At 40.2% G+C, this 14,933-nt stretch overlaps 1 protein-coding gene across 7 annotated transcripts; it reads left to right on the forward strand.

Moving 5' to 3' along the window:
• Window positions 1–5,699: 5,699 nt before the first annotated feature.
• Window positions 5,700–13,393, forward strand: LOC109220715. 7 transcript variants are annotated; one of them, XM_019385176.1, is made up of 17 exons: window positions 5,700–5,808; window positions 6,004–6,181; window positions 6,297–6,347; window positions 6,471–6,704; window positions 6,795–6,893; window positions 6,998–7,053; window positions 7,342–7,453; window positions 8,806–8,964; window positions 9,131–9,388; window positions 10,354–10,563; window positions 10,647–10,850; window positions 10,926–11,051; window positions 11,202–11,510; window positions 11,639–11,737; window positions 11,820–12,316; window positions 12,426–12,458; window positions 13,142–13,393. In XM_019385176.1, coding segments are annotated over exons 2-17 (2,583 nt in total). In that variant the 5' UTR covers window positions 5,700–5,808; window positions 6,004–6,046; the 3' UTR covers window positions 13,143–13,393. The 7 variants fall into 7 exon arrangements, with proteins under 7 accessions (XP_019240721.1, XP_019240727.1, XP_019240722.1 ...); XM_019385182.1 differs by lacking the exon at window positions 6,297–6,347 and having other exon boundaries at window positions 6,477–6,704; XM_019385177.1 differs by having other exon boundaries at window positions 5,720–6,181; window positions 6,477–6,704.
• Window positions 13,394–14,933: the final 1,540 nt, after the last annotated feature.

Genomic DNA, 14,933 nt, shown 5'->3' on the forward strand with positions numbered 1-14,933 from the left:
AGCTTTCCGGTTACACGCCCGGACTGCGCACGCAAATCGAGGTAACGATAAAAGAGGTTTTTAAGGCCTCGAAACACAGAATTGATTTTAAATACAAGTGATGACCTTTTGGGTGATCACATACTCCACCTCTAAAACAACCGTTCGTCCTCGAACGGACAGAAGAAGGAAGTACCTGAGTCGGGGAAAAGATGGGGATAACGGCTCCACATATCGGACTCGGACTCCCAGGTCGAGGCCTCAGGAGGTTGACCTCTCCACTGAACTCGAACAGAAGGAAAACTCTTCGACCTCAACTGACGAACCTGCCAGTCTAGAATGGCTACCGGCTCCTCCTCATAGGACAAGTCCTTGTCCAACTGGACAGTGCTGAAATCTAACACGTGGGATGGATCGCTATGATAATTCCGAAGCATGGACACATGAAACACTGGATGCATGGTTGATAAGCTCGGCGGCAATGCAAGTCTATAAGCCACCTCTCCCACTCGATCAAGAATCTCAAACGGACGAATGAACCTAGGGCTAATGTCACGACCCGGATTTCCCACCATCAGAGTCGTGATGGCGCCTACTCGTGGTAGCTAGGCAAGCCAACTTAATTACCTTTCCATCACTAGCAATTATTTTTAACAGTTTATAACATCAATATAGAACATACAGTCTAATAAGAACAATAGCGGAAATCTGTCTTAAAAATGATAAATTTAAAAAGCGGAATAGTCAAAACAACCTCTACCCAAGTTTTGGTGTCACATTAATCACGAACCACTAAGAATAAACTAAATACAAAGGTCTGAAAGAAATATAACAGCTGTCTGTCTCGAAACAATGAGGCAACAGTCAAAATAAAACATAAAGAAGAGACGCCGGGCCTGCGGACGCCTGCAAGGCTACCTCAGTCTCGTGATATGAAAGCCTGCTCCCGTACTACTGCTGCTGCTGCTCCTCAAAACCTGGACCTGTGCAAAAATGCACAGAAGTGTAGCATCAGCACAACGACCCCATGTGCTGGTAAGTGTCTAGCCTAACCCCGGCGAAGTAGTGACGAGGCTAGACTGGACACCACATAAACTTGTGCAGTTATAAGTATACAGCGGAAATCGAATACCAAGTAATTAACATCATGGGAGGGGAAACATGCTATGGGGAGATACAATAATAACAATAATCCAGAGTAACAACTAAAACAACTTAGGTTCACAGTGAACAAGGAATCTATACTCAAATGTAAACACATAGCCTCAATAATTGTTGCGGCGTGCAACCCGCTCCATAATTACCACTTGTTGCGGCGTGCAACCCGCTCCACAATATCATTGTTGCGGCGTGCAACCCGACCCATATCATTTATCATGTATTATTGTTGCGGCGCGCAACCCGATCCTCATATGTTATTGTTGCGGCGCGCAACCCGATCCTCAACATCATTGTTGCGGCGCGCAACCCGATCCTCAATATCATTTAACAGTCTGACTTCCCAAACAACAGTCACAATTAAGGGCATAAAATAAGCAAATATTTGACAACCATCCCGGCAAGGGAAAGAATCCAACAAGTTCAACCAAACGTCCCGACAAGGGAATAATCAACAACGCTTTCTGTTTCTTACTTTTCTTATCTTTTAATTCACTTTACTATTTTGAGCCAACGCTCCAAAGAATCAAGTCATTTCGTATACTTTCAATATTCATATCACAATTCGAGCCAATGCTCCCAGGAATCAAGTGATCATATTATTGTTCACATGTTATTCACACCAAATGGAAATCCTCCAATAAACGCGGAGTTCACAACCAAATCATGATAATCACATTATAAGGACTCACGGTCATGCTAGACACCAATGTATAGATACTCGTCACCATGCCTATACATCGTACTCGATCACATAGCAATTAGCAACAAGACTCAACTCCTATTCCCTCAAGCTAGGGTTAAACCAAACACTTATCTCAAAGCCTTGAATTCCGCTTAATCCTCAACTATTGCTTTACCTCGTGATTCAACCTCCAATTCAGTGATATCTAGGCATAATCAATTTAATAATATCAATAAAGACTCAATGGTAACATCCCATAGCCTAGATATGAATTTCCTAGCATTATTCCAAAAATCCCGAAATTAGACACCGGGCCCACATGGTCCAAACTCGAGGCTCGGACCAAAACTCAATCACCCATAACCCCACGAGTGCAAATATATAATTTGTTTTAAGATTCGACCCCAAATTGAGGTTGAACCACCCAAAATTCTCAAAACCCTAACTCTACCCAAAACCCATAATTTCTACCTTGATTTCATGATTTAGGGCTAGGAATTCACTAATAAATGAAGGAAATCGAAGGAAACAAGTTAGATAACACTTACCCAAGAATATTTGGTGAAGAATCGCTCTACAAGTCGCCTAGGGGCTGTGGAGAAGAAGAGCTCGTGTATTTTTGTGATAAAACCTGTAGCTACTGTTTCTGTTTTTAAAAAAAATCGCTGGGAAAAATTGCCCTTCGCGTTCGCGGGAAAGGGGCCGCGTTCGCGAAGGGTAAACTGGGCAATACATCGCGAACGCGAGAAAGGGAACGCGAACGCGTAGAAGAAAATGCTGGGGGGTCTAGGATTGGCCTACGCGAACGCGTGCATAGGGACGCGAACGCGATAGAGAATTGAATAGACTATCGCGATCGCGACGGCCAGAACGCGAACGCGATGAAGGGAAATACTGGGGTTTGAATTTAGCTTACGCGATCGCGGGATGCTGTACGCGAACGCGATGAAGGAAATTCTGATGCTTCGCGAACGCGGGAGAGAGAGTGCGATCGCGAAGAAGGAAATGACTGGGCACCTGTTGCAGACTTTTCTGCAACTTTTCAAAGTTTTAAAACCTCCCGGAACACCTCCGAAACACTCCCGAGCCCTCGGGGCTCCTAACCAAATATACACACAACCTCAATAACATCCTACGAACTTACTCGAGCGATCAAATTGCCAAATTAACATCAAAATCATTGAATCAAGCCTCAAGATCATCATTTTCATTTCAAAATTCATGAACTTCCAACTTTAGACATTTAGGTCCGAAACACGTCAAATGACGTCCGATTTTGACCAAACTTTACAGAAAGTGCTTAACACATATTTAAGACTTGTACCGGGCGTCGGAACCAAAATACGAGCCCGATACCACAGTCTTTTAATAAATTTTCATTTCCATTTTCCTTAATGATTTCAGAAAAATAATTTCACAGAAAAATTTATTTCTCGGGCTCTAGACCTCGGAATTCGACTCCGGGCACATGCCCGAGTCCCATATTTTTCTACGGACCTTCTGGGACCGTCCAATCTCGGGTCCGGGTCCGTTTACCAAAAATGTTGACCGAAGTCAACCTCAAACATATTAATATCAGAATTCTTCAAATTTTTCATAGAATTCACATATTTCAACATAAAAGCTTTCCGGCTACGCGCTCGGACTGCGCACGTAAATCGAGGCAAGTAAAAATGAGGTTTTCAAGGCCTCGGAAATACAGAATGAATGAGGAAACAGGTGATGACCCTTTGGGTCGTCACATCCTCCACCTCTAAAACAACCGTTCGTCCTCGAACGGACAAAAGAAAGAAGTACCTGAGTCAGGGAATAGATGTGGATAATGGCTCCGCATGTCAGACTCGGACTCTCAGGTCGAGGCCTCAGGGGGCTGACCTCTCCACTGGACACGAACAGAAGGAAAACTCTTCGACCTCAGCTGTCGGACCTGCCGGTCTAGGATAGCTACCGGCTCCTCCTCATATGACAGCTCCTTGTCCAACTGGACCGTGCTAAAGTCTAATACATGGGTAGGATCGCCGTGATACTTCCGAAGCATAGACACATGAAAAACTGGATGCACGGCTGATAATCTAGGTGGTAATGCAAGCCTATAAGCCACCTCTCCTACTCGATCAAGAATCTCAAACGGACCAATGTACCTAGGTCTAAGCTTGCCCTTCTTTCCGAATCTCATCACGCCCTTCATAGGCGACACCCGGAGCAATACTCGCTCTCCGATCATGAAAGCTACATCTCGGACCTTACGGTCTGCATAAGTCTTCTGCCTAGACTGAGCTGAGTGAAGCCTCTCCTGAATAATCTTGGCCTTATCTAAGGCCTCCTGAACTAAGTCTGTACCCAATAACCGAGCCTCTCCCGGCTCGAACCATCCGACTGGAGACCGACATCGCCTACCATACAACGCCTCATATGGAGCCATCTGAATGCTGGACTGGTAACTGTTGTTGTAGGCGAATTCTGCTAAAGGCTGAAACTAGTCCCACGAGCCTCCAAAATCAATGACACAAGCCTGGAGCATATCCTCCAAAATCTGAATAGTCCGCTCGGACTGACCGTCCGTCTGAGGATGGAACGCTGTGCTCAACTAAACCTGGGTACCTAACTCTTGCTGAACCGCTCTCCAGAAGCGCGAGGTAAACTGCGTACCCCGATCCGAAATGATAGATACCGGCACACCATGAAGGCGAACAATCTCCCGGATATAAATCTCAGCTAACCTCTCGGATGAATAGGAGACTGCTACTGGAATGAAATGCGCTGACTTGGTCAGCCTATCAACAATGACCCAAATAGCATCAAACTTCTTCCGAGTCAACGGAAGTCCAGTAATGAAATCCATGGTAATCCTCTCCCACTTCCACTCGGGAAGCTCAATCCTCTGAGACAAACCACCAGGCCTCTGATGCTCATACTTGACCTGCTGACAGTTTAAACACCGAGCCACATACGCAACAATATCCTTCTTCATCCTACGCCACCAATAATGCTGTCGCAAGTCCTGATACATCTTCGCGGCGCCCGGGTGAATAGAATACCGAGAACTGTGGGCCTCGCTAAGATCNATCACCCAATACACGTTAGTCGCGGGGGTATTTTTGTTAATAGAATTAATGTCGTGTATTTTTTTTGGACGGATAAATAGACGGAGGGTATTTATAAACCATTTAGCAAACGATAGGGGTAGTTTTGGCCCTTTTCCGTATTTATTATTGAGGAATTATCTTAAATATTAGTATTGGCTGCTAAATTGTTTACGTATTCGTAGTTTTACTATATTATGATAATCACTGATTGTAATTATTTTTAGAGATTTTAAACTCAATATTTCGCGTTTCATTATAACATTTACACAAATTGATGTTAATTTATCTAATCAGCAACATAAAGTTGTATTTCACAAAGACGTTTCTTTAGGTTTATAAAATAATAAAAAATATTTTAGGACAAAACTTGCTTTTTGTGTTTGACGTGACTACTCTTATCGTCCCAATTTATGTGAAAGTATTTGATTAGACATTTTAGTTAAAAAAATAAAAAAAATTTAAATTTGTAATTTAAAATAAATCATAGCTTATAACAAAAAAAAAGAGAGTGCCACGTATAATGAAATAGAAGAAACACTACTATTCACTGTACACAATTGTTGAACAATCTCCAACTTTCAAAAACTTTTTTTTCTATTGAACTTTATGCCCAAATATAACTTAGTGTTCCAAATTCTTTTCAACTTGAACGTAAATTTTTTCTTTCTTCTTAAAACTCAAGTCAAATATTGTCAAATGCCTATGGTTGTTTACACCAAAATTTACACTGATATATCAGAAAGCCTGATTGCCCAGGTAAAGGACAAAATAATGTGTCTCCCCCTCACTGGCACAAGTAGTTCAGTCGTCAACGATTTGTTCTTTTACTTTTCAATCCTCTTCAAAACCCTTTTCCTTCCCAAAAACCCCCTCTCACTACAGAACGAATCGCTGCTCGAGGTACAACATTTTATTCTCATTTTGCTCAGTCACTCCCTCCATTCCCCATTCCTATCATCCAATCCATTCACTGATTCAAACGTTTTTTTGACCTTCATTTTACTCTTTCTTACTCTAGGGTTTCTTTTCCACCTCCATTTTCGTCATCTATTTTCCCTTTCTTCATCGCTCGATTTCATCTTTTTTTCGCTTTAGGGTTTTCAGTAGAGCGGGAGGAGTTTGGAGCACCGATTCGTGAATGGAGGCCTCGGCAGCGGCTGGTGTCGCCGCCGCACGCGGCGTTTCTCTTCCTGTCTCCTCCTCGTCGGCTCAGGCTTCTCGCAAAGAGTGGCGTGCTGTCTCCGAGCAATCGCTTCGAAATTCCAGTAGCGAGGTACTTTTCGCTGATGCAAAATCCTTCTTCTCACATTGCCTTCTGTTTCTGATCTAGGCGTTACGTTTCCATTTTCATTCTCATTTTACACCATTTGTTAATGTATCAAATGTAGGAAACGGGCCATTCTAGATTAGGTCAATCTGATGAGAGACTGATATATGAGGTAACAGTTTTAAATAAACATAAGACATTACCGATAAACTTAAATAAAAACGAGAAGAAGTATTGCATTAGTACTTTAGGGTTTGTAACGTGTAAATGAAGGTGATTTGATTTTTTGTCAAAGGTGCAGCAAGGGAGAGAGCCGATTGACGTGGACTTCTGTTCAATTACTATTGATGGAAGTTCGGGCAATGATATTCTTCAGAGACTACATACTGTGGTAAAAGAAAAAGAAGAGTTGCAGCAACTTGAGATTGAACTACGGGCTCAGCTCATTGCAAGATCAGAGATTATGGAAATACGGAATAGTTTTGATGCTCAGATGAAAGAGCACGCCAATACCAATGCTAAGTTTCAGGTACTGGAGTCTTTTTTACAAATGTTTTGACTACTGCTTAGGGCATTAATTTGATTTACTGATTAAGTCGTTGGTTTATTGCTTCTTAAGGAGCAAATACATGAAAGGGACCAGAAGATTTATGAGTTGGAGAGGAGGATGGAAGAGAAAGAAAGGGAACTGCATGCAATCAGACTGGACAATGAAGCGGTTGCTTGATTCTTCTAACTCTTACTTATGTATCTTATTCTTGTTTCTTTATGAGAGTAAGTGTATATTCTATTAAGTCTAATCCTTTTCATTGACTGGAGCAGGCATGGGCAAAAGAGGATCTCCTTAGAGAACAAAGTAAAGAACTACAAACTTACAGGTTGCTTTTTGCTTTTGTCTCAAGTCCCACTGTCATTTGTCGTTAATAATATCTTCTTTGTTGATTGACTAAACCACTTTCTCCTATAAATGTTTTTGTGCAAACGTGGATCACCTTCTATATTAGTTGGATTGTGGTTGTCTTACATTTTTAGTGGTTAAATTGTCTTCTGTGGTGTTTTCTTGTTCTGTAACTGAAGTTTAGAAACGAATTTTACATCTCCTCTGAAAATTGGCATGAAACTATACTTCCAATCTTAAAATCTAAGCAAGACTTATCAATTTTTAGGAGAGAGAGGGATAGCACTGAAGCCGAAAGGGCTCAGCATATTAAACAAATTCATGAACTCCAAGAGCATTTTCAAGAGAAGGAGCGCCAGTTCATGGAATTGCAGGAACAGGTACAATTATTTCTATTAGATTGATGGATGAAGAAGATTATTTTCTTCTTTTCTTTCTTATTCTTCACTTTTTAAAGTTGTAACTTGAGGCTTATGTTTATCTTTTGATGTTACTAATATAGTTTCATCTTTGTGCCTCATTGAGTGCATTTCAAGTCTGGTGTAGTTGTAGATGGCTTAATTGTGATTGAGTGTGATCAAACGTGGTTCGGACAAGAAAAGTAATATTAAGTTGAAGTTCACACAATAAATTGTAAAATATGACTTAACTTCAACTAAACTACCTGAGGACTTCAGGAAAGTTTGGGTGGTGAGAAATACAGTTCCATAGACATTAATGATGGCTTAATTGTGATTGAGTGTGATCAAACGTGGTTCGGACAAGAGAAGTAATATTAAGTTGAAGTTCACACAAGAAATTGTAAAATATGACTTAACTTCAACTAAACTACCTGAGGACTTCAGGAAGTTTGGGTGGTGAGAGATACAGTTCCATAGACATTAATGTTCTTTTAGCTGAACTAGCTAAGATTCTACCCGAAAGGGACATTCAAAATGAGGAATTCAAGGTAGTTAATACTACCAGATATTGATCATGAGCTCTAGGGCGTTCTACCAATTCATGAGGCGTACTTAATGCATCTTGAGAAATTTTAATTAAGAACCGCTCCTAAATCGATGTTTGATGTTAGAAAAGTTAAAGAAAGACAATCCTACTTGATAGAATGATTTTCTTGGGAAAACGGGCATCTTGAAACTCTTGTTAATTTAAAATAATCAACAATAAGCATAAAGTTCAGTCCACTCTTTAAATCTCATTTTATTGGTTTTCCTTAAGTGTGCTCTCTTGTAGCACATGTGCTCTTCATGTATATATATATATATATATATATATATATATATATATATATATATATATATATATATATATATATATATATATATATTTTAAATATGAAGTATCAACCAATTTCATCTTTATAATTATTCTCAAGTGACATAAGTACAAAATTGCAGCTTCTGTAATTTGTGCTAGGCTTGGGGGAATTGGGAACCTTTCTTCACCTCTATATTACTTGAATGTCCAGTCCACCTGCCAGTGTAGTCTATGAGTAGATTTTTGTTAACGTTTTGCAAATATCTTTGTGTCTAATTTGTGAAATGTACCCAATAAGTACTGGCACAGTGATATTCTTTTTTTAATTTTTTAGTATTTCATTGGGGGTGGAGGCTACGCCTTTTGTAGTGTAAGAAGACCATGGTTATGCTGTCATTCTTGGCCTCTTTAAGTGGCATGCTTTCTTGGTGGTGTTTCATTTTCTGACTAATGGTTATCACTGTTAATTTTTCAGAATAGGATAGCTCAGGAAACAATCCTTTTCAAAGATGAACAAATAAGGGAGGCCCAGGCTTGGATTACTCGTGTTCAAGAAGTCGATGCCTTGCAGCAAGCTGAATTACGGGAGCGCACAGAGCAATATAACCAGCTTTGGCTTGGCTGTCAAAGACAGGTGCTTCATTAATGATTCATCAACTTCAGTTGATTCACTTGCTCTTACTAGGAATACCCTTGATTATATGGTCCTATGTGACTGATTATGCTTTTCATTGGAGTGATTTAAGTGCATAATTTTTGTTGCAGTTTACTTGTATTGACAAGATTTCTTTTTCTGATAGTTTGGTGAGATGGAGCGCATGCATATGCACATGCAGCAGCTCCAACTTGAATTGGCTGAGGCAAGAGGTGGAACTTACTCTGATGGTTCACAAGTCTCCAAACTGAATTCTAAAGATGCTAGTCATCTTGGGCAGAGCAACGGTAGCCAACTTAATGCTAGTGGAAGCAGTACACCTGGTGAAAATACGATAGGCCTGCAAAATGGAAATGTTGAAAATGGACCATCTTTTACTTCAACTGGGAATGTGTCAACTCAGGTTCAAATCACTGTTCTATTCACATTTTTCTTTTGACCAAAGCTGCATGTTCTAGGACTGCGTCGGTTGTATCAATGTTATAGGCACTGTAAATAGAATTTATGATAACGGTTTAACTATTTGCTGTAGAAGTACCGTGCAAGTGCCTCATGTATATCTTTTCTTTGTCATTCATGACTTGACAAGACTCGAGGTGGTTTCTATTTCTGAAGAAGTTAGTTGGAGATAATGGTCTGAAAGTGGAAAATGGGCGCTTATTGCATCTTCGGTATTGTATTTGAATTAATACCGAGTATGGTCAAATATTATGCTGTAGTTATCATGAGCTATAGCCGCTTTTGGTCTATGGCACTTAATTCCATCATTTTTTGATAGATGAGCACATTGGATTTATATCTTCTGTATGAATTCTTTTAACTGGGATCTATATAACATTCCACCCAAGACTGCCAAAGAACTAGAAAATTTAACCTTATGAGCTGAATTTCAAAGTCCTCATTGCCCTTCAAAGTTCAAACTTGTAGTTTCATTAGTAAGTTTGTTTGATTGCTTTTTGATAGTTGAACCATGAATTATGCTTAGCATGTAGGTACCCTAGCTTCTAAATTGGTCAACAGATACTCATGAGAGGTGTAATCTTGGCATCAAGGCTTACTTCTTTAGCTTCAGAAAAGAGGCTGGCTTCATTATCATTGTTTTATGCGATTTTGATAGACCTTTTTCCCTATAATCTTGCCAAGAGATTGTGTTTAAACAAAACTATATAGCCGTGTTTGCATTTTATCTGGAGCTACTGCTGTCTATGGATAGTAAGACACTAAATGACAAGAATAACCTAAACCCATTGGTACGCCCTCTTAAAGAAAAGAAAAAAGAGAAAAAGATACATTGTTCTGAGTCTGTTTTGATTCTCCTTGCTTCTGTGCTCACAACAACTAATGATCTCTTTTCTGGGGTTCCACCAGTCGGATCAAGTCCATGGTATGGCAGTTGCTCCTACGTCCTTGCTTGGGATGACAACCTACCTCCCACCAGGACAGATTACCGCTCTGCATCCATACGTAATGCATCAACAGGGGATTCCTCCTTTACCATCACATGTTCCTCAATCTCATGTTGGGCATTTTCACTCAGTTCCGGCAGTGTCATCTCTTCAGCATTGGCCAAACCAACAGGTAATTAGAGAATTTTGCTCTAGTTCTCACTGTTACTTTTGCTTAAGTTAGGAAGATAAATTGCTGTTTCTCTGGTCTTCAAGGCTGTACCAGAGGGTTCACAGATCTCTAGTCACAATCAGTACTCGTTGCAACCTCAATCAACCTTGCCAGGATCAGATTCTCAGTATGATCACGAAGCAACTGTCAATGGGCAAACTCTTCGTTCTGATTACGGAGATGGCAATATGAACCAAGGAAGTGAAACTCAGGATCCAGTGGTTCCAGCTTCGAGTGAAGAGGAACAGGTCTATTGCCTGCAGTTACCTGAAATTTTCTCCTGTTTTATATGCATAGTTTCTTGACCTACAATAATTTTGTAGGAACTTCAGTCTGTGGATAAGAATTACCTCTCCAGCATCCAGACTCAGCAGACTCTACATCAGATTTCTTCACAATTCAATGGTGCTTTAACATTGGATTCTCATGAACATGACAATGAGACAGAGGTACTTCTAACATTCTCTAAAGGAGCAGCATCCCAATTACCTTTTGGTGGCTACTTGTGTTTCTGTTGTTTAGGTTTGGGGGAAGGGTGGGAGTATAAATGTTGTGAATAAGCAGAATCATCCATTTTGCGTTCTCTGTCAATGCTGCAGGTGAAGAATGTCAACTCTTCAGCTAATTACATGTTAGAGTCTCAAGGTTTAAGAATGGGGGAATTTAGTCCAAACATCGATAAATCATCAGCCGAAATTCCATATACTGCAAATAATTCAACTGAATCAGTGACGGATACCATGTCAGGCGCTGTATTAACTGAAACATATGTTGCTGGGGGACAGAAGAATGCATACGCTGTTGTTAGACCAGGAGAGGTTAATCTCCTGGATGAAAAAGCATTGCTGGCTTGCATAGTCCGCACTATTCCACCTGGTTCTGGCGGTAGAATCAGGATTAGTTCTACGGTTAGTTACACTTAAATAGTGTGATAGCTTTTTTTGACTTCTGTCACTTCCTAATTCCTTATAGTTTCTGGTGATTCTTTTTGTGTCTATTTATGATTCCAGTTCCTAATGCATTGTCTGATGTGCAGCTTCCTAATAGACTTGGTAAAATGCTTGCCCCATTGCACTGGCATGACTACAAAAAGAAGTATGGGAAACTTGATGAATTTGTTGCAAACCATCCTGAAGTATGTATAACACTGTTCTGTGTAGTGAATCTCTAATGAGCTTGTTCTTTATCAGCAACTAATTTGATCTTTCTACTTTTAGTTATTTGTAATTGATGGAGACTTCATTCAACTTCGAGAAGGTGCTCAAGAAATTATAGCAGCCACAGCGGCTGCTGCTAAAGTGGCTGCTGCAGCTGCAGCACCATCGTCATACTCCTCTCTTTTGCCTCCTATTGCTGTCACCCCTATGCCACAAAATCACCGTTTGAAGAGGATACCATCAGTTGAACAAGCATCTGAGAAGGCGATTTTCAAAGACTATGCTGTCATCAGACCAGCAAATCCTAATGACAACCTTCAAAGTCAGATTTCTAATGGTGCCTCTTTCAACTCTACTGGAGGCATCTCAAATGTTAAAATTTTGACAAAGCCTAGAGACCAGATGGAGCTAAACGCATCTGAATCGAGAGCTGCCTCATCTGTACGATTGACCAGCGGGAATGGAACTAATGCTGACAAAAATGACATGGGTAGCTCACAAAACAAGGTTTCATCTCATGGGAGGCCTGGTGTAAATTTAGTCAGTAAACAGGGCAGGTATTTATTATCATAAAGTTTAAAACTTTGAAGAGCTATCGTTTTGCTTCCAGTGCCACCATTAACAGTATCTCATCCCAAGTTTGTTTATTTAATTTTTTGTTTTCAGGAATGTTGGGATTTCATCAGGCTCTAGAAGATAGTAAGTGTTCATAATAATTTTGGACTGTGTTTTACTTATTTTCTTTTTAAATTATGAGCTACCTGTTGTTTTATTGCAAGTTTATATTGCTGCTGACCTACCTCTATCCTCTTTGAGTACTTCACCTTCCTCTTAGACTGAAAAGGAAAAACTAAAGGATTGAGCATCTAAAGGGTGTGTGTGTGTGTGGAGAGAGGGAGAGAGCTATTATGTTCAAGGAATAAAAAAGGGGTACAGAGGTTGAATGACAGTGTTCCTTCTGTATCAGCAGATATTTGGTTATGAATTTTCGTCCTACTCCATTTAGATTTGTTTGCACATTTGAGTTAGAATCGACGGTGAGCATAAAGGTTTAATAAAGCAAGCAAAATGTGCAAACTTCAAATTGTTCTGCTGTCAGGGTTACTTTTGAGTGAAGTTTCCTACTGTATACCATGTGAATTGTGTTTCCAGTTAATGTTTTGCCACTGAAAGTGTTGGTGTTCAAACGAAAATCTCTCTCTCTCTCTCTCTCTCGTGTTACAGTTATTCCAAGATAATTTTTTTCTTCTTTTATTTATTTATTTTAAATCCTTTCTGGAATAGGATGAAGGGAGGTGCATGTTTGTGGTTGTTGAAAGTGCTTCATGTGCTTGTTTCTTCAGTTTATTTGGTGAATAACTCATTGTCTTTGGGTATGGCAGAATATTGGATGCTGATGAGTATGGCTGGACAGATATTGGATGCTGATGGGTGTGACGGACAGATATTGGATGCTGATGGGTGTGGCAGGACAGATATTAGATGCTGATGGGTATGGCTGATCATTTAAATTTGAAATTATTCAAAGGGATAATTTTATTTAGTTTCAAATTGGAATACACTGTAATGTTTCCTTTCACATCTAAGTGGAAACAATTGTTCATCTAAGTATACATCCTCGGTTTTGCTGGAAATTTTGCTGCTTCTTGGCCATTGATCATATGTTAGGGGAATACCTTATTCAATTGCCCACAATGGCTTTGATGTCTGAAATGCATCTTGTGGAACTTTAATGATGAGAAAAATGTGATGATATGCTTGGATCAGCTTAATTGCGTGACACAGCTAGGGATTTCAGAACTGGTGGGGTTAGGCTATATCTGGGTGGATCAAAACAAGAAACCAGGTCGAATATAAAAGGATTGTGCCAATGCCCATTCAATGTATGCTTGGGTCAAGATGAACTGTCACGACCCGTCCCACCCTTGGGAGTTGTGATGGCGCCTACTCGTAGAAGCTAGGCAAGCCACGAAATATAGAAATGCTTAACTTTTTCATTTTAATCCTTTTTGACAACTTGAGTTAACAGGTAATCAACATATTAAAATTTACGATAAACAGAAATAAACGGAAGACTAAAGCAACTAAAAATAACCAAGCCAGTACTACAATGCTAATATACTCCTCTACCCGGAATTTGGTGTCACAATATTCACGGGCGAACTAAGATGACTACAACAAAGGTCTACAACAAAGGTCTGAAGGAAATACAATCTGCCACGAAATCTAATGAAAACAGAGTACATAATGAGATAGAAGAGAACGCCGGGCCTGCGGACGCCTGCAGGACTACCTCGGGATCTCTGGATGGACTGAAGGCTGGCTCCCCAAGTGCTACTGTCCAAATGCTGCTCCGGTATCTGCACATAGTGCAGAGTGTAGCATCAGCACAACCGACCCCATGTGCTGGTAAGTGCCTGGCCTAACCCCGGCGAGGTAGTGACGAGGCTAGGACTAGACCCCAGATAAACCTGTGCAATTATATAATATACGGCGAAAAATAAACAGGAATAAACAATTTAAATGGGAGAGGATACATGCTACGGGGAAGAATGTCAAATCCAGCAGGAACTTAAAAGAAATATGAGAGAACACTCAGAATCTACAACATAACAATAATAATACTGTTGCGGCGCGCAACTCGATCCCTTATAATTTAACACTGTTGCGGCGTGCAACCCGATCCAATATAATATTGTTGCGGCATGCAACTCGATCCATATTTAGTATTGTTGCGGCGTACAACCCGATCTATATTTATAATATTGTTGCGGCGTGCAACCCGATCCATATTTATAATATTGTTGCGGCGTGCAACCCGATCCATATATTCATATACCTTTGGCAACAACCATACTAGGAGTCCCGGCAAGGGATCAACAATAAATTACACTATCCCGGCAAGGGATCAACAATAAAAGTAAATACGTCTCGGCAAGGGAGAATCAGCTATAACCAATCTTAACTCAACCTCTATTCATCTCAGCTAACACCAATATTCAAATCATGAGTAATTCCCACGAGAACAAACTTAATTCTTGCTCAATATCGAGAATCATTAATTAAAGCATCCGTAGTATCATATAAGAACACAACAATATCAATTTAAGACTCACGGTCATGCTCGACATCAACGTATAGATACTCGTCACCATGCCTATACGTCGTACTCAA

This window comes from Nicotiana attenuata, unplaced genomic scaffold (assembly GCF_001879085.1).
Source record: "Nicotiana attenuata strain UT unplaced genomic scaffold, NIATTr2, whole genome shotgun sequence".
Classification (NCBI taxonomy): Eukaryota; Viridiplantae; Streptophyta; class Magnoliopsida; order Solanales; family Solanaceae; genus Nicotiana; species Nicotiana attenuata.